This window comes from Carcharodon carcharias, chromosome 27, assembly GCF_017639515.1.
Source record: "Carcharodon carcharias isolate sCarCar2 chromosome 27, sCarCar2.pri, whole genome shotgun sequence".
Classification (NCBI taxonomy): Eukaryota; Metazoa; Chordata; class Chondrichthyes; order Lamniformes; family Lamnidae; genus Carcharodon; species Carcharodon carcharias.
Window position 1 is genome coordinate 11,680,314 of NC_054493.1, and position 24,159 is coordinate 11,704,472.

Here is a 24,159-nt window from a genome sequence, read left to right on the forward strand (position 1 = left end):
GGAAGTGAGGATGGAGGAGACGGGGGAGAGAAATTCAAAAGGAATTAATGTGTTAGAGATATTAAAAAGATTCAACACACTGTGTTTAATACAAAGCTGATTTTATTTGACATTTATCCAGAATATTAACTATGATAACTGGGCTGGAGTTTATTAACATCAGTAAAAACAGACAACAATGAACATGGTTCAGTCCTGGATGTGATTAACAGCAAAATCCAGTCACTGTAATTGTTTGTGAACTCACTGGTGACTCATCAGGGTGGATGACCGAGCGAATCTCTTCCCACACACAATGCAGATAAATGGTCTCTCTGCACTGTAAACTTACTGGTATTTCTGCAGGTGGGATGACTGTGTGAATCCCTGTCGACACATGGAACAGATGAATGATCTCACTCCAGTGTTAGCTTGCTGGCGTACAGTGAGCTGAGATGATTGCCTGAACCCAGTGCCACATGAGAACATTTGAATAGTCTCACATCAGTGTGAATACGTTGATGGCGCATCAGTTCCCCAGAACTTTTATAGCACTTTCTGCAGTCTGGGCATTTAAAAGGTCTCTCATCAGTGTGAACTCGCTGGTGCCTCAGCAGGTTGGACGACTTGAGTGAATCCCTTCCCACACTCGGAGCAGAGGAACTGTCTCTCCCCAGTGTGAATTCGCTGGTGTACAGTGAGTTCACATGATTGCCTGAACCCAGCCCCACAATGAGAGCATAAAATAATAAGGGGCATCGATAGGGTAGATAGGAAGAAACTTTTCCCTTTAGCGGAGGTGTCAATAACCAGGGGGCATAGATTTAAGGTAAAGGGCAGGAAGTTTAGAGGGGATTTGAGAAAAAAAATTTCACCCAGAGGATGGTTGGAATCTGGACCAGGCTGCTTGGTGGTCGGCACAGACACGATGGGCCGAAGGGGCTGTTTCTGTGCAGTTTCATTCTTTGTCTCTCATTCCTGCAGACAGGGAGAGTGGTGACCGCGCATGCGCACCTCCATGACGCTGGCGGACGTTAACCCGGGCCTTCACCGAGAAAGACACCCCTCCGTTGGTGCAACCTAAGTACCTGCAGCTTCTTGTTTATGGCGTTGAGGCCTCCACCGGGTGCTTATGAAGCCTCCCCTCCCACCCACTGCCCCTAACGCTGCCTCCGCTTATTCGCCTCCTTCCCGCCTGAAGATGCGACAAACAAACGTCCGTCCATGGACATCGCCCGCACTGCGCATGCTCCAGATCACAATGCCCGGCGAGTGATTGACGGAGGCTTCGGGCCAATAGGAAGAGGGGGCGGGGCTGGAGCTGGAGCTGCTGGTCCTCCAACCAATTGGGGTGAATGAGGGGCGGAGCTGAGCCCGGATCTCTCTCATTGGCTGAAACTCTGCATCATTTTGGAAGATGATTTGTCTCAAACTCCAGGAGAAAACTGGACCTTTCCGTTTGTGGCTTTAAACAGATGAAACCCTGTGGGTGTGGAGCAAACATTTCAACATTTGTACTGAAATGGATTCATTCAGGACAGACAGCAGGGATTATTTCAGGAAATCACAGTGCAATGATTGTTTCTCTTTGAATTCACCCCTTGGAGATCAGTGTGAATTAGTGGAAGAATTCACAGGCTATTTAACGCTCCTTCCATGACTGGAACCATTTAATTCCAGCCGATCTGTTGGTCCGGCTTCAACTGGGATAGTTTGATGAGTTCCCACAACTCACAATATGAATGGACAGCCAGACCAGCAGGACACACCTATCCTGCCTGATATCAACCCAAAATGAGCTGGAGAGCCATCTCCATTCAATAGGACAGACTGCAGTGGGGTTTCTGACTCAGAGGTGGGAATGTGAAGTTACTTTAGTGTTAAATGGGAAGATCTGGATCAATGTATTAATCCAGAAAGCCTTAAAATCAGACTGACAGTATGTCAGAACTAATCCTGTGATAGCAGCGATCCCATTGTTATCTGTTGATAAGACAGATGGAACTCTTGATGGAGACCATAGACATGTTGGAGGATGATATGCACAAGAATTTGTGAACTATCTGAGGATAATATTGAGGAGAAAGGAAGGGGTCTGGAAAGTAGCAGACACTTCATGATAAATGGGGACTGGTTGTATCGATATCAGGTTTTACACAGCACTCACATGCACACATTCACAGACGTACAGTGGGACACTACCTATCTGATCAGGTGGACAACATTTTGTCTGACACCAACCAATCTGACAGATATTGGGGTATGGGCCACAATGTTCTAGAAATTCAACTAAGCATTACCCTGCAGGGACTGGAAGAAGTTTTGGCCATCCAGTTCCACCACTTTCTCTGAACTTTAAATCTAGTGAACAACATTTGGGACAGAATCAATAACAAAGCGTTAACAATGAGCTGTCACCCTGGGTGATCAGCACCCCCCTCCCCGCCCCCCACCCCCTCCAAACCACCCCCCTCCCTCCCCCGGGACATAGTGAAAAATATAGTTAACATTCCGGGATAATTACAGATTCTACTTTCCTCCTGGTATTAGAGATGACGCTAATTCCCCTTATATTGATGGTCTGGTTGAAGGTCAGGCCACAGAGCAGAATGGATGGAAAGATGACTACAAACCCCTGTAAATCTAACCCTCTGATTTCGGTTTTGTTGCCATCTTTCCATCCATTCTGCTCCCTGGCCCTTCACTCCACACGGCCTGATTTTGGTCACCTTGTAGATTGTACTTAATAAAAGCAAAGAACTGCGGATGCTGGAAATCCAAAACAAAAACAAAAATACCTGGAAAAACTTAGCAGGTCTGACAGCATCTGCGGGAGGAATACAGTTATCGTTTCAAGTCCGAATGACTCTTCATCAGAACTAAGGAAAATTATATTGTATTTAATGTTGTGGATCCCAAGTTGGTTACAAAACAGAAAACAGACAGAAGATGTCAAGAGTAGCTACTCAGACTGATAAAAGGATGGACCTGGTTGGAACTCCAATTTAAAAATTTGGGAGCAGAATTACAGTAAATCGCAGTTAAGAATTCCCAAGAAACAAAACTTTGTAGCACAGTTCATTAAATCTTGAATTCAGGAGTAGACTGAACAATGACACGAGGAAGTGATATATTTATTAGTTAATTGACTATCAAATTCAGCTAATGCTGAAGAAAATTGCAACAAAATCCTTATATCTAACATGTAAACATAATTAAAATAAGACATTTCTCGAAACTGTTGCAAGTCCCTCTCTATTTAGAGGTAAATGACTATTTTGTAATTGTCCCAACAGCTAAACAGATCCTGTGAAGTCCTCCATGTGTTATTTTGAAACAGACTTTAAACTATTTATTTTTAACTACATTTAACTTAAAGTTGCTATGGCAATCCAAGCTGTTGGTAATATTGGCTTAAAGTAGTGAACTCAGGATAGCACCTTAAAAACTTCACAGAATAATCACCACAGTCATTTTTAAACCTGAAGCATTACCTCTTTCTCTCTGCATAGATGCTGCTGGAACTGCTGGGTATTTCCAACAATTTCTTCATTTATTGCAGCGAACGCTGGGGATTGTCACTCGGCAGCCGGGCAGAGGCAGCGGCGGGGAACCGGCGGGAGGGCAGAGAGGGTTCATTAACACCTGGTGAAGGCCGCAAGCCCCGAATTAGAACTTGCAGGTCCTGCGTTTGCAACCTCAGGGCTTTTCCCAGAAGTCAGCGGCTGCCATCTTGTTTCAGCGGGGTGCAGAGCGCATGCGCGGCCATGTTGGTGATGGAACGGAGTGGGCGGGACTTCAGGGTCCCAGTGATCAGGAGAGAAAATGATTGATTCATTAATTTTAGACTCACTCTGCACACCGGGTTGAGGAACTAAACTCGGGCAGGAGTAGAAAGAGAGTGAAAACTGGGAGTGGAGGGTGGAAGTGGTGTGATGGGTTTGGATCTCGGCACGTTGGAGGGGAACATTTGTGGGACAGGGATTGACAGCTTTGGGACAAATGGAAAGGAAGAAATGTTCCATAGAAATTAGAATAGTCTGTTCTGAATTTCTATGCTGTACCGACAATGATAACTTCTGTAAGTACATTTTACAGGGTAATCAGAAGGGGACGACTTACAGATGAGAAAGCTGAACCAAACATCACATCGACATCTGTCAGAGTCACTCAATTCATCAGGATGTAAAAATCATCATCCATTGAATGTGGAAGGAGAAATGTTTGTTTGTTCTGTCTGTGGGAGAACACTTCAAACTTCAGTGTGACTGGAAAAGCACCAAGACACATATTGGAGTGAGATTGTTCCAGTGCACTGACTGTGGAAATAACTTTAACAGCCTGAAGAAACAGCTGGGAGAAACTGTACACATGTTCTGTCTGTGGATGAGGTTTCAACTGATCATTCAAACTGGAGGGACACAAGAACACCAGAACTATGGAGAAACATTGGAAATGTGGGGGCTGTGGGAAGGGATTCAGATCGCCACCCCAGCTGGAAACTCATCAAGGCATTCACACTGGGGAGAAGCCATTCACCTGCCCTGTGTGAAGGAAGGGATTCAACCAATCATCTAATCTGCTGAGACACCAGCGAGTTCACAATGAAGAGAGACCCTTCACCTGTTCCATGTGTGGGAAGGGATTCATTCAGTCATTCAACCTGCTGACTCACCAGTGAATTCACACTGAGGAGAGACCATTCACCTGCTCCGTTTGTGGGAAGGGATTTACTCAGTCATTCAACCTGCTGATCCACCAGTGAATTCACACTGAGGAGAGACCATTCACCTGCTCCGTTTGTGGGAAGGGATTTACTCAGTCATTCAACCTGCTGACACATCAACGAATTCACACTGAGCAGAGGCCATTCACCTGCTCCAAGTGCGGGAAGGGATTCACTCGCTTGTCCCACCTGCTGACACACCAGCAAATTCGCACTGAGGAGAGACCATTCATCTGCCCTGTATGTGGGAAGGGATTCACTCAGACAACCTGCCTCATGTCACACCAGCGAATTCACACCAAGGAGAGGCCATTCAGCTGTACTTCCTGTGGAAAGAATTTCAGGCATTCTTCCACCCTCATTGCACAGCAGCGAGTTCACACTGGTGAGAGGCCATTCATCTGCTCTGTGTGTGGGAAGGGATTCACTCAGTCAGCCAGCCTCAAGTTACACCAGAGAATCCACTCTGAGCAGAGACTATTTAGTTGCAATTCCTGTGGAAAGAGGCTCAAGTCTCCATCTAATCTCAGGGCACACCAGCGAGTTCACACTGAGGAGAGACTATTCACCTGCTCTGACTGTGGGAGGGGATTCAACCAGTCATCCAACCTGCTGAGACACCAGCGAGGTCACACTGAGGAGAAGCCATTCAGCTGCATTTCCAGTAGAAAGAGGTGCAGGAAGTTATCCATGTTCAGTGCACACCAACAAGTTCACAGTGGAAGAGACCAATCACCTACTCAGTGTGTGGGAAGGGATTCCCTCAGTAATGATATCTGCTGAGACAGCAGGAAATTTATAAGTGACTGCAGGGGTTGGATTCTGATGTTATTGCTGCTGTTAATCACATCCGGGATTGATAGTCTGACAATATTTGATTTATTTCTGCTATTGTTAACGATCCCTATAACTGGCTGGAGTTTAATATTCTGACAAAGACAGGAAGATGGTGAGCAAATAAATACTAGATCAGCCAACTTCAGGCAATCTAAACTGTCGATGATAACAGAAGTCTCCATGCTATGTATGATGTGATTAAGAAGGCTCTTGGTCCGACCATCACTAATGTTGCCCCCCTGAAGTTTGCAGATGGTGAAGTACTCTCCAACAGAAGTAAACAGATGTCGCACTGCTGTACTCCCATGGGACAGACATCTCCCAGTCTTGTTTCATGCTCTCCTGCAGCTTTCTGCCATGGCTGAGTTTGAAGAGGAACCCTCATCACTTCAGCTCAAAGTCCATTGATTGTTTAGCAAGCAGAAAGGCACCCGGCAAGGATGGATTTCCAGCTGTGCTGCTCAAACATGGAAAGTCCCATTTACTGCCACAACCTCATGCCCTTCTCTGTTAGGAGGTGGGATCTGTTCCACAGGAGATGCGTGACACAACAATCATCACAATAAACAAAAACAAAGGTGACAGAGGAGATTGAAACAACTACAGGGGCATCTCACTTCCCAGTGTCACTGTGAAGGCCTTTGCTGCGATCATGCTGAAAAGACTTCACATACTTGCAGACTGAGTGTGTCCAGAAGCACAGTGTGGTTTCTGTGCTGGCAGATCTACAGTGGACATGATCTTTTCCATATGTCAGCTACAAGAGAAGCGTATGGTTGGTATTTAATCTAACATGCTGCCAGCTTCTGTGCTGTGAAAAGTGAAACATTTTAACTACTGAGTGAAAATAAATCTTTTAACGATGAATTACAATGTATTTGTACAATTGTAAACGGTACTGGAAGGTTTGATTCCCTGAAGAGAAGCTTCAGTCTTGAGCTTATGATCCTCTCTCAGAAGCTGTGGGAAGCTCCACCCTCTTTATCTCTTTTGGTTCTGTTATGAAAGTCAGACTTACCTTGGAGTTGGGAGCTGGGACCAGGAACTCCAAGTCCCATCAGGCCACATGTGCAGTTTGGCATTTTGAGTTCTTTGGGCTGAGGACCGGCCCAGTGCACCTGTGCATAAAGGAAAAAGGTGCGAAAACTCATGTCATGTGAATGGGAGTGGAGACCATTGATGACAAGTGTCCCTGGCAATTAAGATAAAAAGAGAAGAGCAGAGAAAGAGGCCCCAAGTAGGAAAAGGGCTGAAGTTAGGAGACATTAATGAAGAGTGCTCAGGAGAAGCCCTGTATATTCAAGAAGACAGTAGAAGGTTGGTGACTCTTTGCTGCTGGCCTTGGAGCAGTAGTGTTCTCTCATCGCAGCCAAAGAGCTAAAGTGCTTGTGTGTTGGTGCTTGAGTGAGGACTCTGGAATCCAAGGGAACAGAATCTTGGGAGATGAGATTGAAACCATGAGAGGTTGCCATTGATGCTTACCAAGTTGGAGTGACTTGTGGAGAGGATTCCATGATGAGATCTTTGAAGACAAAGACAGCAGTGAGAGAGACAGAATTTCAATGAGTTTGATTGACTTAGAGTGTTTACTGACTTCTGGATGCATATTGAGAAATTGGTGGACTCTGTTTTGGTCACATTTTCCATTTATTATGTAGGGTGGTGTGTTCGACCACCATTTGCCTGTTAATTCACATGTACCTCATATTAACTCTGAATGTTAAAGTACAAAATAGGTTGTTCTGAAAGTGTATTTTTGTGTTCAAAACCCATGGAATATTATGGATTTATTGTCTGACAACTGTCTTGAATCTCAAACCTTGTCCACTTTAGACAAAACATTATTTTCCCCTAACTGGATCTTGCCAACAACTTGGGGATCTGGTGTGTAGGATCATAACAGATCTAAGAAGGTTGCAGCTTCTCCTTTTCTGTGAAAGCTAACTTTTTTAGTTTTATTTTTCTTTAGTTTCATTACCATTTGAAAAGGTGCCTGAAGAAAGAGCAAAATAAAAACAAAAACAAAGTTGAATAGAAAAGCAAATGAGTTGGAAAAGCAAAGTTCAAAATGTGTTTGATTCAGCTTTGATCTGAAAATGAAGTTACATAAAGTTGACACAATTGCGTGCATTTATGACTGTTTTCTCCACCATTTGCAAACAATCAGAGAAGTTACCCCTTTCCACTGACAGCATTGTGACAATTTGAACTAAAGACTTTGCCTTTTAAAGATTTGGCTAATTCCCATTTGTATCTTTCGAGACAAAGTGATTGAGAACGGGAGATATGAGAGTTATCTCCAACCTGATTGCAAATGCTTCTGTGTCTGTTGCAAAAAAATCATATTATGTGAATGTCAAATTGGACGGTAACATTCCTCCACTACTCCTGAATGAGATAGAATGGTAATTAATGGGATGCTGCACTTAGAATAAAAGAGAAAAATCACAACTCCAAATGGGAATTGGAATGACTCACCCTGAGTACAGTTCAATAGAAAAGATCAACCTGGTATTGTTACGACTCACTGGGGATAGCTCACTGTAATAGCAAGCCCCACTGGTCCCTGAGCTGAGACAAATGTGAGAAGTTTGATTAGACCACCAAATTGCCCCAATTTTACCTAACTGTAATTTAATTTGGATTAACAGACTACGAGCAGCACGTTTGTAAAATTAACAACTGTTTATTAAACAAATTATCTGTAACCAGTGGCAATAGGAAGAAAAATGAACTGCTAACTTTTAACTCTATAACTTAAACTTGACCCCTTCTTAATCCCTATACACAAACACACACACACATACACATACAAGACATACAAAACATGGGCTTTAAGGGTGAAGTAAAAACATTTCAATGACACCAATCTGGAGTATGGGATTAGATGGACTGATTTTGATTGATGTCTTCCGAAATACCTTGCAGTTCATTGTTAATGACACGAGATGGTCTTCCATCACTTTCTGTCTGTCGTTCACTGGTTGAAAACTTGCTTTTTGGTGTCTCTACTGGTGATTTTCTTCCTTTCCCTTTGGCTCCGTGTTTTCAAAGAAATCAGGTCAAAGAGACATGAAGAAAAGCCAACTATCTGTTATGGCAGAATTACTGAAATCTTTCAAATACAGGAGAGAGAGAGGTCTCAGGCGTGTCATCTTTGCAGGATAGGAGCTGTTCTGTCTGCTCACTGTTCTTTCACACAAAACCTTGATCACCTGATCAGGTGCCAATTAAAACACTGTTGCTAGGCGGTTCCCCTTTCCAACCACATGCTGTCCCGCCTGGCACTCTGTTCCTGGGAATCGCAACATTGTATATTTTACATCCTGCAGCCCTGGTAGTTTTAAAGCCACAATCCAAGAAAATAAATGATATAAAAACAAAAAACTGCGGATGCTGGAAATATATCACCAACTTCAACACCTATGTGTTCCTTTGTTCTGTTGTCTGTGACATCTTTTGATGATCTGCTTCTATCACTGCTTGCTTGTCCCTACAACCACACCCTCCTCCACTTCTCTCCCCCCACCCAACCCACTACCCCCCCCACCCCACACACACACCTTAAACCAGCTTATATTTCACCCCTTTCCTATTTCTACTTAGTTCTGTCGAAGGGTCATGAGGACTCGAAACGTCAACTCTTTTCTTCTCCGCCGATGCTGCCAGACCTGCTGAGTTTTTTCAAAATAAATGATATGTTATTTACAACAGTCCGACAGAAAATAAAAAGATATATTCCTTCCAGTATCCATGTCCACTCTAGTGAAAGTCAGGAAAGTACAGAATCAATCTTCAATATTTCACAGGGACATCATTTAGATAGGACATATCCATTAGAACCTTTCATTTCACAGGGCTAGTGACGAACATCCTGGTGAATTCTCAGCCATCAATAGCAATTATGAACAGATGGAGGGCTCGAACGAGAAACAGTCCCCCAATTTGATCCCAAAACAAAAATAATTCTTTTTGCAGGCATCAACGTGTCATCCAAGTCAAATTAAAGCTATCCTTGTGATAAAAAAACTCATCATGTAGGACGAGTGAGTCCTTATTTGCTGTGAGGGATGAGGGGAATTCTTCCCTGGAGTGTACGGCCTCTTTGGCCTTAGGCACATTAGGGTAAGGGCCCTGACAATTTTTAAAATCAGTTTGAACTGGAGTTTGTCATATCGGTGCCAATGATTGTGAATTTTCAGCATCGGGGATAGAGAGAGAGGGGAACCAGTGACTGTGGGATTGAACTCAGCAGAATCAGCAGCACCTTCAGGAAAGGGGAGAGGGAAAACAGTGGGAAAATCCTTAAAATTTCTGTGTATTTCCAGGGGAGAGCAGCAGTTTAAATCAGTTCGAAAAATTGAGCATGGCAGAGCATCAATTCACTAAGATTCGTGTGTGCTTTATTTTAATCTATTTCAATTTGGTCGCATTTTTTTCTAGTTCCTATTTGGAGCAGCAATGGCGCTGCCCTTACCCAACATTCCCTGCGGACGCGAACGTGCCCTAGTTCCTCTATAGGGGCCCATTGCGCAGCCGCAGTCCTGGGACAGTATCTGGACATGCGCAGTATCATTTTGATGAGAACTCTGCCAGTGCTGGAGACGCTTTTTAACCACGGGTGAGAGTCAGGAGGGAGGAAGGGAGCCGGGAATTGGATGGAGGAATGGGGAGGGAGAGGAGACTTCATAAATAGCTGATGTCATTCTCAAATCCTGAATAAGACCTTGCAAGTCTCACGTATGCAGCACCGATGCTTATTACCGGGAACAGGCCCAGGTTAACCGTCGCCATGTTGGCTTTGCGGGTAGGAGTGCGCATGCGCGAAAATTTTAGTGCCTCAACAGAGTCGTCTTCAAGGTCCCGGTGGCCAAGAGAGAAAATCATTGACTCATTGATTTCATTCTCATTCTGCACACAGGAGCTGGTGACAGGCTTGGGTTAATGGCAGTCAACTTTAGAGAGGCAAAGTGTTGCAGGGAGCCTGCACGGTCGTCTGAAGAACATGAGAACAAAAGCAGCAGAATAAGCAGTAAGCATTTGGCCCATCAAGCCTTCTCCATTCAATAAGATCATGGCTGATCTGATTGTGGTCTTAACTCCACATTCCTGCCGCCGTCCCCCTACCCCCATAACACTTGATTTCCTTGTAGCTCAAAACTCTCTTTGACACAGCCTTGAATAAATCCAATGACCCAGTCTGCACTGCTCACTGGGGAAGAGAATTCCAAAGGCATAAAATTCTTAAGATTACTGTTTAAGCACAAAAATTTGAAAATTCACATCCTTGTGAAGAGAATAAATTTCTCTTCATCTCAGTTTTACATTGGAGATGCTTTGTTTTTAAACTGTGTTCCCTAGTTCTGGATTCCTCCATGAGGGGAAACATCCTCTCAGCATCTACCATGACAAGCACCCTTAGAATCTTACATGTTTCAATGAGATCACGTCTCATTCTTTTAAACTCCTGTAAGTATAGACCCAACCTGCTCAACCTTTCCCCAGGAATCAGCCAAGTGAACCTTCTTTGAACTGCTTTCATTGCAAATATGTCCCTGCTTAAGTAATCCTGGGCCAAGAGCAGAAGGAGAGACATTGTGAATTTTTATCCTGGACTGACAGGGATGGATTTTGGAAACTCCTTTTACAGGGGGTTAAAAGGGGAGAGTTTACACACAGCAAACTCAAACCAAGTGAAATGTTTGTCTTTCTGAATTTGTAATCTCAACTGACACTTATGACTTTTGTAATCTCCTTTTATGGGGAGTTAGAAGATATGAAGATTGTGAGATTTTTCTCTTACTCCAGTGCTTCTGATATCTTTTCAGCTTCAGGCATCAACAGGTTCAGAAGTGAGTATAATTGAACATTCATGTACACTTTAGAGCTTTTAGTGCTGTGCTGTAGTTCCATGGCTCTGAGACTGGTGTGGGTCCTTTACTGTGGATCTGAATCCATGTCTATTGCTCTGCTTCACCTCTTCCCTCCCTGATCACCTCTCTGTCATTGTCTAACTTCCTCTGTCTCTAATAGTGGGTTTATTTTAACCATGTTTAGTAATTTACTGTTATTTCTGCCAAATCAGGTTCCCACTGTTGCCCACCACCCTCCCAGGTTTCTTTTATTCATTCATGGGATGTGGGCATCGCTGGCTAGGCCAGCATTTATTTCCCATCCATAATTGCCCTTAGAAGGTGGGGGCGAGCTACCTTCTTGAACCACTGCAGTCCTTCTAGTGTAGGGATTTGAAAACAAGGATGTGAATTTTCAAATTTTTGTGCTTAAACAGGAACCTTTGTAGGTCAGTGAGCCCAGGGATGATGGGTGAACAATACTTGGTGCAACCTAAGGATACAGGCAGCAGTGATTTACATGACCTCAAAGTTACAAGGAAGCGAAATGTGGGAGGCTGGCTAAGAGTGCCTTAGACTAGTTAAGCCCAGAAGCAATAAAGGAATGGATGAGTGTTTCAGAAGCAGATGAGCAGAGACAAGGACAGAGTCAGGTGATGTTACTGAGATGAAAGTGGTCTTGGTGTTTATGCAGGTATGTGGACAGAAGCTCTTTTTGGAGTGAATCTGAGATTGTGAACAATGTAGTTCAGCCTCAGATAGTTGCCGAGGAGAGGGATGGAGTCAGTGGTCAGAGAGTGGAGTTCGTAGCGGGGACTGAAGACAATAGTTTTCATCTTCCCAACATTTAATTAGAGGAAATTTCTGTTCACCCAGAACTAGATGTCAAACAAGTCAGGATGGTGTGAGACTTGGAGAGGAACTTGGAGGCAATGGTGTTTGCTTACACCTGCTACCCTGGTCCTTTAGCTGATGGAGGTACAGGGTTTGGGAAATTCTGTCAAAGTTCTGGCCGAGTTGTAGATATATAACATCCCTCTCCTTCGCTTCTGCCTCTTCCATGTATCTCTCTCCTCCCATAGAGGCAGTGTCTTGTGTAGGTCCAGGTTGGGTAGCAGGTTCCCTTCAATGAAGGACATCAGTGAGCATCTGGCTGCTTTCACTTTTTCCTAGTCTCAGACCCACGAATTATCAGATTCATTCAGTTCAGTCTCACAACCTGCCTTACTTTCACAATCCTTTTTTTCTGTTTGAAATCAATTTCACAGGGTATTCGAAGTGGAGGATCTGCATTTGGGAAACTCAGCTCAAACATCACATCAGGATCTGACAGAGTCGCCCAATTTATTGTAACCTGAATATCATCAGATTCTGAACATGGAAGGAAAAAGCACCGTTCACAGTGGGGACAAACCGTACACGTGCTCTGTGTGTGGACGAGGCTTCAGCCAATCATCTGGGCTCACAAACCATAAATGCAGTCACACTGGACAGACACCTTGGAAATGTGGGGACTGTGGGAAGGAATTCAATAATCTGTCAAAGCTGAAAACTCATCGACACAGTCAGACCGGGGAGAGACCGTTCACCTGCTCGGTGTGTGGGAAGGGATTCACTCAGTCATCAATTCTGCTGAGACACCATCGAGCTCACACTGGGGAGAGGCCATTCGCCTGCTCTGAATGTGGAAAGGGATTCACTCAGTTATCCATCCTGGTGACACACCGGCGGGTTCACACTGAGGAGAGACCTTTTAAATGTCCAGACTGCGGGAAGTGCTTTAAAAGTTCCTGGGAACTGATTTCCCATCGAAGTGTTCACACTGAGGAGAGACCTTTTAAATGTCCAGACTGTGGAAAGTGCTTTAAAAGTTCCAGGGAACTGATGTCCCATCAACGTGTTCACACTGAGGACAGACCTTTTAAATGCCCAGACTGCAGGAAGTGCTATAAAAGCTCTGGGGAATTGATGCGACATCAACGTGTTCACACTCAGGAGAGACCGTTCAGGTGCTCTCACTGTGGGAATGGGTTCAGGCAATCCTCTCAACTCATTGTACACCAGCGAATTCACACTGGGGAGAGGCCGTTCACCTGCACTGTGTGTGCTAAGGGATTCACTCAGACGTCCCACCTGCTGACCCACCAACGAGTTCACACCGGGGAGAGGCCGTTCACCTGCACTGAGTGTGGGAAGAAATTCACTCGTACATCCCACCTGCTGACACACCAGCGAGTTCACACTGGGAAGAGGCCGTTCACCTGTTCTGTTTGTGGGAAGGGATTCACTGTGTCATCCACCCTACTGAAACACCAGCGAGTTCACATGTGAGTTCTGGAAAATGTTCCTTGGAAACTAGAATTTTTTGTTCTGAATTTCTATCCTGGAGGGACAGAGATGACTTTTGTAAACTGCTTTTACAGAATGTTTGAAGGAAGGATTTGCAGATGTGAAATTCAAACCAAATGTCATATCACAGTCTGGCTGACTCACTCGATTCATCAGGACCTGAATACCATCGGCCTTTGAATATGGAAGGAGAAATGTTTGCTGTTCTGTCTCTGGGAAAAGATTTCAAACATCAGTGTGACAGGAATAGCACCGAGACACACCCACGTTCTTGGGGTTGGATTCTGCTGTTAATCACACCCAGAGTGTTCCAGTGAACTGACTGTGGAAAGACCAGTTACACAGCCTGAAAAAGCATCACACCATGGAGAGAACTGTGGAAATGTGGGGACTGTGGTAAAGGATTTAGTTATCCATCCCTGCTGGAAAACCATTGGCACAGTCACATTGGGGAGAGGCCGTTCACTTGTTCTGTGTGTGGGAAGGAATTCTCTAATTCATCCAACCTTCTAAAACACCAGCAAGTTCATACTGAGGAGAAGCCATTCAGCTGCACTTCATGTGGGAAGAATTTCAGGCTGTCATCTGCCCTCACTGCTCACCAACGCACACACACTGGGGAGAGACCACTCATCTGCTCTGTGTATGGAAAGGGATTCACTCAGTCCATAAGACCATAAGATCGAGGAGCAGAAATTAGGCCATTCAGCCCATCAAGTCTGCTCCGCCATTCAATCATGGCTGTTAAGTTTCTCAACCCCATTCTCCTGCCTTCTCGCCGTAACCTTTGATCCCCTTACCAATCAAGAACCTATCTATCTCGGCCTTAATTACACTCAATGACCTGGCCTCCACATCCTTCTGTGGCAATTAATTCTACAGATTCACCACTCTCTGGCTAAAGAAGTTTCTCCTCATCTCTGTTCTAAAAGGTCTTTCCTTTACTCTGAGGCTGTGCCCTCGGGTCCTAGTCTCTCCTACTAATGGAAAGATCTTCCCCACATCCACTCTATCCAGGCCTTTCAGTATTCTGTAAGTTTCAATCAGATCCCCCCTCATCCTTCTAAACTCCATCGAGTATAGACCCAGAGTCCTCAAACGTTCCTCATATGTTAAGCCTTTCATTCCTGGGATCATTCTCGTGAACCTCCTCTGGACCCTCTCCAGGGCCAGAACATCCTGAGATACGGGGCCCAAAATTGCTCACAATATTCTAAATGTGGTCTGACCAGCTGAACAGCCTCTCCCCAGTGTGAAGTCGCTGGTGTGACAGCCGGGTGGATAACTGATTGAATCCCTTCTCACACTTGGAGCAGGTGATTGGCCTCTCCCCAGTGTAAATTCGCTGGTTTGTCAGCAAGATGGATGACTGCCTGAACATCTTTCCACAGTATGTGTAGCTGAACAGCATCTCATCAGTATGAATTGGCTGATGTAATATGAGGCAGGATGACTTCATTAATCCCTTCCCACACATGGAACAGATGAACGGCTTCCCCCCAGTGTGACTGTGCCAATGGTTTTCCAGCCTTATAAAGCCTCAGCAGCACATCCCTGCTTTTATATTCTATTCCTCTCGAAATAAATGCCAACATTGCATTTGCTTTCCTGACTACCGACTCAATCTGCAAGTTAACCTTAAGAGAATCCTGGACTAGGACTTCCAAGTCCCTTTGCACTCCAGACTTCTGAATTCTCTCCCCATTTAGAAAATAGTCTATGCCTCTTCTTCCTACCAAAGTGCATGACCTCACACTTCCCCACGTTGTATTCTATCTGCCACTTCTTGGCCCATTCTCCTAACCTGTCTAGATTCTTCTGCAGTGTCCCCATCTCCTCAATACTACCTGTCCCTCCACCTATATTTGTATCATCTGCAAACTTAGCCAGAATGCCCTCAGTTCCTTCATCTAGATCATTAATGTATAAAGTGAAAAGTTGTGGTCCCAACACTGACCCTTGCGGAACTCCACTAGTCACCGGCTGCCATCCTGAGAAGGACCCCCTTACCCCCACTCTCTGCCTCCTGCCAGACAGCCAATCTTCTATCTATGCTAGTACCTTGCCTCTAACACCATGGGCTCTTATCTTACTGTCCAGCAGCCTTCTGTTAAATGAGCGCACTCACAGTCATTTGAAGCCATTCACCTGCTCTGTGTGTGGGAAGGGATTCACTCAGTCTGGCAGCCTGCATTTACATGAATGCACTCACACTGGGGAGAAGTCATTCTCCTGCTCCGCGTGTGGGAAGGGATTCATTCAGTCACGGTACCTGCTAACACATCAGTGAGTTTATGAGTAATTCTTGGGGTTGGATTCTGCTGTTAATCACACCTAGAATTGATAGTCTGACAATATGAGGTTTGTTTCTGCTGTTAGTAACAACCCCTATAACTGGCTGGAGTTTAATATTCTGGAGATGTCACTGATCTTTGGGACTTCAGTATCCCTTTTTAAAAACACCATCTGTGATCTTTCCCCTTAATTCAAGAACTCTCAACAGGAACTCATTTACAATAAAATTATGAACTTTTACTGCAATCCTAAATTGGCCTTTGCAAAATCTAAAATTCAGTGTTTGACAGGTTCCACTGATTAGCACCTCCAATTAGAAAGTGCTAATTGTCAGCAAGGATTAATCAGGACCATCACACTATAGAAAAACAAAGGTGACAGGGGAGATTGCAACAAACTACAGGGACATCTCACTCCTGAGCATCACTGGGAAGGCCTTCGCTGGGAGCATGCTTAAAGACTTCATCTACTTGCAGACTGAGTGTATCCAGAAGTACAGTGAGGTTTCTGTGCTGGCAGATCTACAGTGAACATGATTTTCTCCACACACCAGTGACAAGAGAAGTGTAGGGAACAGGATATACCTCTTTACCTTACTGTTGTAGATCTCAGTAAAGCATTCAACACCGTCAGTAGGGCAGGACTCTACAAGATTTTGGAGAAAATTGACTGTTCCCCCAGAGCTGCTCAGTCTCATCCACACCTTTCATGACAACATGCAGTGACTGCAGTTTGATGGTACCACTTCCGACAGTTTCAGGGTGCAGAATGGAGTGAAACAGATGCCAACACTGAAAACAACAGCCCACAATGACATCTGATCACCACGAATAATAATAACCTCTATCAGGGAGATGTGACGTTGAATGGTGAGATGAGTCATGAGATAAGTACATTTAAAGTCCAGAAAGGGGTTGTTTAAATCAGTGCTTCCCAAACTTTTTCCCAGTGTGACCCCATTTTAATGCCTCAGACTCCATGTGACCCCAGAGTGAACATTTGAGGGAAATTGTCATGCCGGGGATGGGGTGGTGTTGTCGGGGGCTTCAGCTGTTGAGCGGGGTTGGGGGGATTATTAATGTATTTGATCTCTGATTATTAATGTAATACCATCCTGATTATTCATTTATAGGATCCTGATTATTGACATAATTGACGAACAATGTGACTGGATTCTGAGTGCTGATGCCATTGGACTCTGATTATTAATTGAAATAATTCTGATTAATGTACTCGCATCATTATAATCGCAATAATTTCCTGATTACTGAATCGACAGCTTAATCACAGTATCTTTACAGTGCAGAAGGAGGACATTCAGCCCATTGAGTCTGCACTGGCTCTCTGAAAGAGAATTCCACCTAGTCCCACTCCTCTGCCTTAACCCCATAATCTTGCACATTCTGTCTTTTCAGGCAGCAATCCAATTCCCTTTTGAATACCTTGATCAAACCTGCATCCACCACCCTTTCAGGAAGTTTGTTCCAGACTCCAACCACCCTCTGGGTGAAAAAAAATTTCCTCACGTTACATTTACTGCTTTTGCCAATTATTTTGTATCTGTGCCCTCTAGTTCTTGATGTTCTCTTGAGTGGGAACAGTTTCTCACTGTTTACCCTGTCCATACTCCTTAGGATCTTGAATACCTCTATCAAGTCTCTTCTCAGCCTTCTGTTTCTCCAAGGAAAACAGTCCCAACCTCTCCAATCTATCCTCATAGCTACAGTTCTTCATCGTGGGAATCATCCTTGTGAATCCCCTCTGTACCCTCCTTAATGCTTTCACATCCGTCCTCAAGTATGGCGCCCAGAACTGGACGCAGACTCCAGATGAGACCTAACTAGTGTCTTATACAAGTTCAACATGACCTCCTTACTCTTGTGCTCTATTAATAAAGCCTAAGATACTATATTCTTTATTAACTGCTGTCTCAACATGCCCTGCCATCTTCAATGACCTATGTACATATACACTGAGGTCCCTGCATCTTCTTTCGAGGCTGTCCCTTTATTTTATACTGTCTCTCCATATCTTTCCTGCCAAAACGAATCATCTCACACTCCTTTGCATTGAACTTCATCTGCCACATTAATGCAATAGGAATTGTGTAAGTAATGTAATAGAATCCTGATTATTAATGTAATAGGACACATTATTTATACAATAAGATGATGATTGTTGATGCAGTAGGCACCAGACTATTAATGTAATAATATCCTGATTATTAATGTGTTGGGATCCTGAATCTTAAAGTAATTGAACTCTGATCATTAATGTAATAGGTACCTGAGCATTGATGTAATAGGGTCCTCATTATTGATGCAATAGGATTCTGATTATTAATGTATCTGTATCCTGATTATTGATACATTATGATCCAGATTATTGAAGAAATCCATTTTCCAGAAACAACTGACCTTTTCACAAACTTCATTTGCAGCAGTAATTGGGCCTCAGAGAGTAGTCCATTATGCTACGCCCACTAACAAAACAAAATGCGAGGATTTAAAGGGGCCTTGCGGCTGTCAGGAAGCAGTTGGAGTTCCACAGCAGCCATTGCTGCCACAGAACTCATAAGCCCAAAATCTCATCTTGAGACACCACTGGGGGGTCATGACCCTCAGTTTGGGAAGCCCTGACTTACACTGAGACTATAAAATCCGAACAGGCTTTTAAAGCTCTTGTCACAGTCTAAGCGTTTAAACTCTCTCTCTCCAGTATGAACTCGCTGGTGCGTTTGGGAGGGCTGGATGACCGAGTGAATCCCATTCCACACATGGAGTAGGTGAACAGACTCTCCCCAGTGTGCATGTACTGATGACTTTCCAACTCAAATGAGTAATTGAATCCCTTGTCACTGTCCCTACATTTACACAGTTTGTCCCCAATGTGACTGTGCTTGTGCCTTGACAGGACAGATGATTGGCTGAAACCTCATCCAGGGATATGGGGAAAGAATGGGGGAATGGGAAAGAGCCAGTGCAGATTTGATGAGCTGAGTGGCCTCCTTCTTTGCTGTACTATGATGAGATTCTATGATTCTATAACAGGATAATGATTCATAATAAACACCACAGGATTGAATCATAAGAGTTCAGAAGGCGGCCATTCAGCCCACTGTGTCTGTATTGTCTCTCTGAAAACGTTACCATTCTGACCCATTCCCCTGATCTTTCTCCTGATCCCTGAAAATATTTCCTGATTAAGTGAAAGTCCAGATTACTTTTGAAAGTTACTATTGGATCTCCTTCCACCAGATTCAGACAATGCGTTCCAATCATCAGAACTCAGAGTAAAATATTCTCTCATCTTAACCCTGGATTTTTTTGCCAATTATTTTAAATGTGGTTACCAACCATCCTGTCAATGGAACCAAAATCCCCCTATGTAAATGAAAATTCTTCAAAAATGTCCACACCTCTATTAAATCGCTCTTCTCTGCTCTAAATAGACAATCTCAGCTTCTCCAGTCTCTCCACATAACGGAAACCTCTCATCCCTGGTACTATTCTGGTCAATTGTCTCGCTCCAAGGCCTTGACATCTTTCCTGAAGTGTGGTGCTCAGAACTGAACACAATATTTGAGCTGAGGATTAAAAAGTAATTTATAAAGATTCAGTGTGACTTCCTTGCTTTTGTACTTCATGTCTCCATTAATAAATGGAGGACCCTTTGGTTGGGGGGAATGTTGGATGGTCAGCAGTTTTGTGAGAATAGGGTCAAGGGAGCAGAAGGCAGGTCTCATGGACAAGATGAACTTTGAGGAAGTTAGAAGATAGGAGAGAAACTGGAGAAAGATGCGAGTTCAGGGCTCGAAGAAGAGAAAACTTCAGAGGGAGTTGTCCCAGTGGGCTAGTGGAAGGGAGGGAAGCAGCAGAGGCAGCTGAACAGATTGTCCCAATCTTAGTGACAGAATAGCTCCATGAGCTCCTCGCGCTTGTTGTAGGGAGGTGAGGATGGAGGAGACAGGGGAGAGAAATTCAAAAGGAATTAATGTTAGAGATATTAAAAAGATTCAAGACACTGTGTTTAATACAAAGCTGATTTTATTTGACTTTTATCCAGAATATTAACTACAATAATTGGGCTGGAGTTTATTAACATCAGTAAAAATAGACAACAATGAACATGGTTCAGTCCTGGATATGATTAACAGCAAACTCCAGTCACTGTAATTGTTTGTGAACTCGCTGGTGACTCATCAGGATGGATGACCGAGGGAATGCCTTCCCACACACGAAGCAGATGAATGGGGTCTCTCCAGTGTGAGCTTGCTGGTGTATGGCGAGCTGAGATGATTGCTTGAACCCAGTGCCACACTGAGAACATCTGAATGGTCTCACACAGTGTGACTACGTTGATGGCGCATCAGTTCCCCAGAACTTTTATAGCACTTTCTGCAGTCTGGGCATTTAAAAGGTCTCTCATCAGTGTGAACTCGCTGGTGCCTCAGCAGGTTGGACGACTGAGTGAATCCCTTCCCACACTCGGAGCAGAGGAACGGTCTCTCCCCAGTGTGAATTCGCTGGTGTACAGTGAGTTCACATGATCGCCTGAACCCAGCCCCACAGTGAGAGCACCTGAATGGTCTCTCGTCAGTGTGAAAACGTTGATGGGACATCAGTTCCTCAATACTTTTATAGCACTTCTGACAGTCTGTGCATTTAAAAGGTTTCTTGTCGGTGTGAATTTGCTGGTGTCTCATCAGGTTTGATGAACAAGTAAATCCCTTCCCACACACAGAGCAGGTGAACGGTCTCTCCCCAGTGTGACCTCGCTGGTGTATAAGCAGGGTGGATGACTGAGCGAATCCCTTCCCACACTTGGGGCAGATGAATGGCCTCTCCCCAGTGTGAACTCTTCGGTGTGTCAGCAGGTCAGATGAATTAATGAACCCCTTCCCACACTCGGAGCAGGTGAACGGCCTCTTCCCAGTATGAACTCGCTGGTGTTTTAGCAGGTAGTTTGACTTTGTGAATCCTTTCCCGCACTCAGAGCAGGTGAACGGCCTCTCCTCGGTGTGAATTTGATGGTGAATTTCCAACTCCGATGGGTAATTGAATCCATTCTCATAGTCCCCACAATTCCATGGTTTTTCCCCAGGGTGAATGGTGCTTTTTGGTTCCATATTCAAAGGCTGATGATATTCAGGTCCTGATGAATTGGGCGACTCATTCAGATCCTGATGTGATGTTTAGTTTGAGTTTCTGAACTGCAAATCCTCCCCTTCTAATCTCCTGTGCAATTGATTTAAAACAGAAAAAAGGGAGTGAGAGAGAACCCACATACCAAAGGCAGGTTGTGAAACTGAGCTGAATGAATTTGGTAATTTGTGGGCCAGAACTCGGAACAAGTGACCATGAAAGCTGCTCGATTGTCATAAAAACCCAACTGGTTCACTAATGTCCTGCAGGGAAGGGAACCTGCCACCCGGTCATGGCCTACACAAGATTCTGGACACTATGGGAGGAGAGAGAGAGAAGTGGGAGAGGCAGGTAGCAAACAAGAGATCAACGCAACCATAACTTTGACAGAAACTCCCAAACCCTCAACCACCACCACCATTTGGAAGGACCAGGGTAGCAGGTGCATGTGAACACCATCACTTCCAAGTGCCCCTCCAAGTCACGCACCATCCTGACTTGCCTGACATCCAGTCCTGGATGAGCAGAAATTTCCTCCATTTAGATATTGGCAGACTGAAGCCATTGTCTTCAGTCCCTGTGGTAAACTCCAATCCCTAGTCACAGACTCCATCCCTCTCCCTGAAAACTGTCCGAGGCTGAACCAGACTGTTCACGACTTTGTTGTAATATTTGACCCCAAGATGAGCTTTATCAGTGTTATCACCAAGACTACCTATTTCCAACTCAGTAACATCGCCTGACTCCACCCTAGTCTCAGCTCATCTGCTGCTGAAATTCTCATCCATTCCTTTGTTACCTGTAGACTAAACTCCCCTAACACACTCCCAGCCGGTCTCCTACATTCAATCTTCTTGTAATCTTGATGACATCCAAAACGCTGCTGTCCATGTGCCAATGCACACTCGGCAGTTCAGGCAATATCTGTGGAGAGAGAAACAGAGTTAACATTTCAGTATGTTAATGAATAAAAATGGTGCAGGATTTGATGGTCAATATAAGCTCAGAAATGGAAGAGAAATTGACTATAGCATAGGGATAAAAATTCTTGTCTGAAAGATAAAACTGATAAGCCAGCAGCACATGGTCGAGGGATGGGCGGCCGTGGAAAATGCATTTTTACATGATCAGTAAAAGTAACAGTAAAATACTAAACATAACTAAAATGCACCCATTAGTTAGACAATAGCAGAGAGGTGATCAATGAGGGCAGAGGTGAAAAAGAGCAATGGATGGACATGGATTCAGATCCACAGTGAAGGTGTCACACCAGCCCTAAGTCATGGAATCTCTCACTGATAACAGAGCATAGCACTAAAAGCTCTAAATTGTAGATGGATGCTCAATAATACTTCCCTCTGTAACAATTCCACTGTTTTCTATTTTAAAATCTCCTGTTGGGGACTGCAGCTGGAAATATATCTGTAGCACTGGAGTCAGAGAAAAATCTCCCAGTTGAGGTAATACCCGGGGAGCAGGGTGATGTGACCGAGCAATTGTCGGTGTGTGATGACATCACAGAGATGAACACAAGAACATCTGGATCTGTGCAAACCAGTGATCACCACACATTATGAAGGATGTGAGTGTCCTTGAGAGGGTGCAGAGGAGATTTACCAGAATGGTTCCAGGGATGAGGGGCTTCAGTTGCGATGTTAGTTTGGAGAAACTGGGGTTGTTCTCCTTGGCGCAAAGGAGGTTGAGGAGAGAATTGATAGAGGTGTACAAGATATGCACCTTATAAGAGGTTTAGATAAGGTAGGTAAATAAAAACTTCCCATTATCTGATTGGAAAAGGATTATGAACATAAATTGAAGATTTTAAGCAAGACATACAGGGGGAATAAGAGTAAGAACTTTTTCTACAGAGTGAGTGGTAATGACCTGGAACTTGTTGCTTAAACTCAAAGGCCGATGATATTCGGGTTCCAATTAATCAAGACTTAATGTTATGTTTGGTTTGAGATTTTTGTCTCAAAAACCTCTTCTTACCAACCGTAAAAGGAGTTTCCAAAATCCATCCCTGTCAGTCCGAGATAGAATCTGACAACATTAGTATTCAAAATAATAAGGGGCATCTTTAGGGTAGATAGGAAGAAACTTTTCCCTTTAGCGGAGGTGTCAATAACCAGGGGGCATAGATTTAAGGTGAGGGGCAGGAAGTTTAGAGGGGATTTGAGAAAAAAAATTTCACCCGGAGGATGGTTGGAATCTGGACCAGGCTGCTTGATGGTCGGCACGGACACGATGGGCCGAAGGGGCTATTTCTGTGCCTGTTTCACTCTTTGTCTCTCATGCCTGCAGACAGGGAGATTGGTGACCGCGCATGCGCACCCCCATGACGCTGGCGGCCGTGAACCCGGGCCTTTTACCAAGAAAGATACCGCTCCGTTGGTGCAACCAAAGTACCTGCAGCTTCTTGTTTATGGCGTTGAGGCCTCCACCGGGTGCTTATGAAGCCTCCCCTCCCACCCACTGCCCCTAACGCTGCCTCCGCTTATCCGCCTCCTTCCCACCTGAAAATGAGACAAACAAACCTCCGTCCATGGACATCACCCGCACTGCGCATGCTCCCGGTCACGATGCCCGGCGAGTGATTGACGGACGCTTCCGACCAATAGGCTGGAGCGGGAGCTGCTGGTCCTCCAACCAATTGGAGTGAATGAGGGACGGGGCTAAGCCTGGATCTCTCTCATTGGCTGAAACTCTGCGTGATTTTGGAAGCTGATTTGTCTCAAACTCCAGGATAAAACTGGACCATTCTGTTTGTGGCTTTAAACAGATGAAACCCTGTGGGTGTGGAGCAAACATTTCAACTTTCGTTACTGAAATGGATTCATTCAGGACAGACAGCAGGAATTATTTCAGGAAATCACACAGTGTAGTGATTGTTTCTCTTTGAACTCATCCCTTGGAGAATAGTCTGAATTAATGGAAGAATTCATAGGCTGTTTAACGCTCCTTCTATGTCTGGGAC

The 24,159-nt window shown here is 44.4% G+C and overlaps 3 protein-coding genes across 6 annotated transcripts in view; 2 read left to right on the forward strand and 1 right to left on the reverse strand.

Annotated features, from left to right (window-relative positions):
- The window catches only part of LOC121270240 (gastrula zinc finger protein XlCGF8.2DB-like), a 236,152-nt gene that overhangs the window by 6,362 nt on the left and 205,631 nt on the right, over positions 1-24,159 (forward strand). The window lies entirely within an intron of this gene.
- Positions 11,011-14,420, forward strand: LOC121270238 (zinc finger protein 774-like). The gene is made up of 2 exons (XM_041175560.1): positions 11,011-11,394; positions 12,663-14,420. The coding sequence occupies exon 2, from the start codon at positions 12,772-12,774 to the stop codon at positions 13,723-13,725; it is 954 nt and encodes a 317-aa protein (XP_041031494.1). The 5' UTR covers positions 11,011-11,394; positions 12,663-12,771; the 3' UTR covers positions 13,726-14,420.
- Positions 20,067-23,763, reverse strand: LOC121270246 (zinc finger protein 239-like). 4 transcript variants are annotated; one of them, XM_041175572.1, is made up of 3 exons: positions 23,720-23,763; positions 21,982-22,106; positions 20,067-21,275 (listed from the first exon to the last, which is right to left on the reverse strand). In XM_041175572.1, exon 3 carries the CDS (start codon positions 21,164-21,166, stop codon positions 20,378-20,380), a length of 789 nt encoding a protein of 262 aa, XP_041031506.1. In that variant the 5' UTR covers positions 21,167-21,275; positions 21,982-22,106; positions 23,720-23,763; the 3' UTR covers positions 20,067-20,377. The 4 variants fall into 4 exon arrangements, with proteins under 4 accessions (XP_041031506.1, XP_041031509.1, XP_041031507.1 ...); XM_041175575.1 differs by having other exon boundaries at positions 23,699-23,720; XM_041175573.1 differs by lacking the exon at positions 23,720-23,763 and adding an exon at positions 23,592-23,698.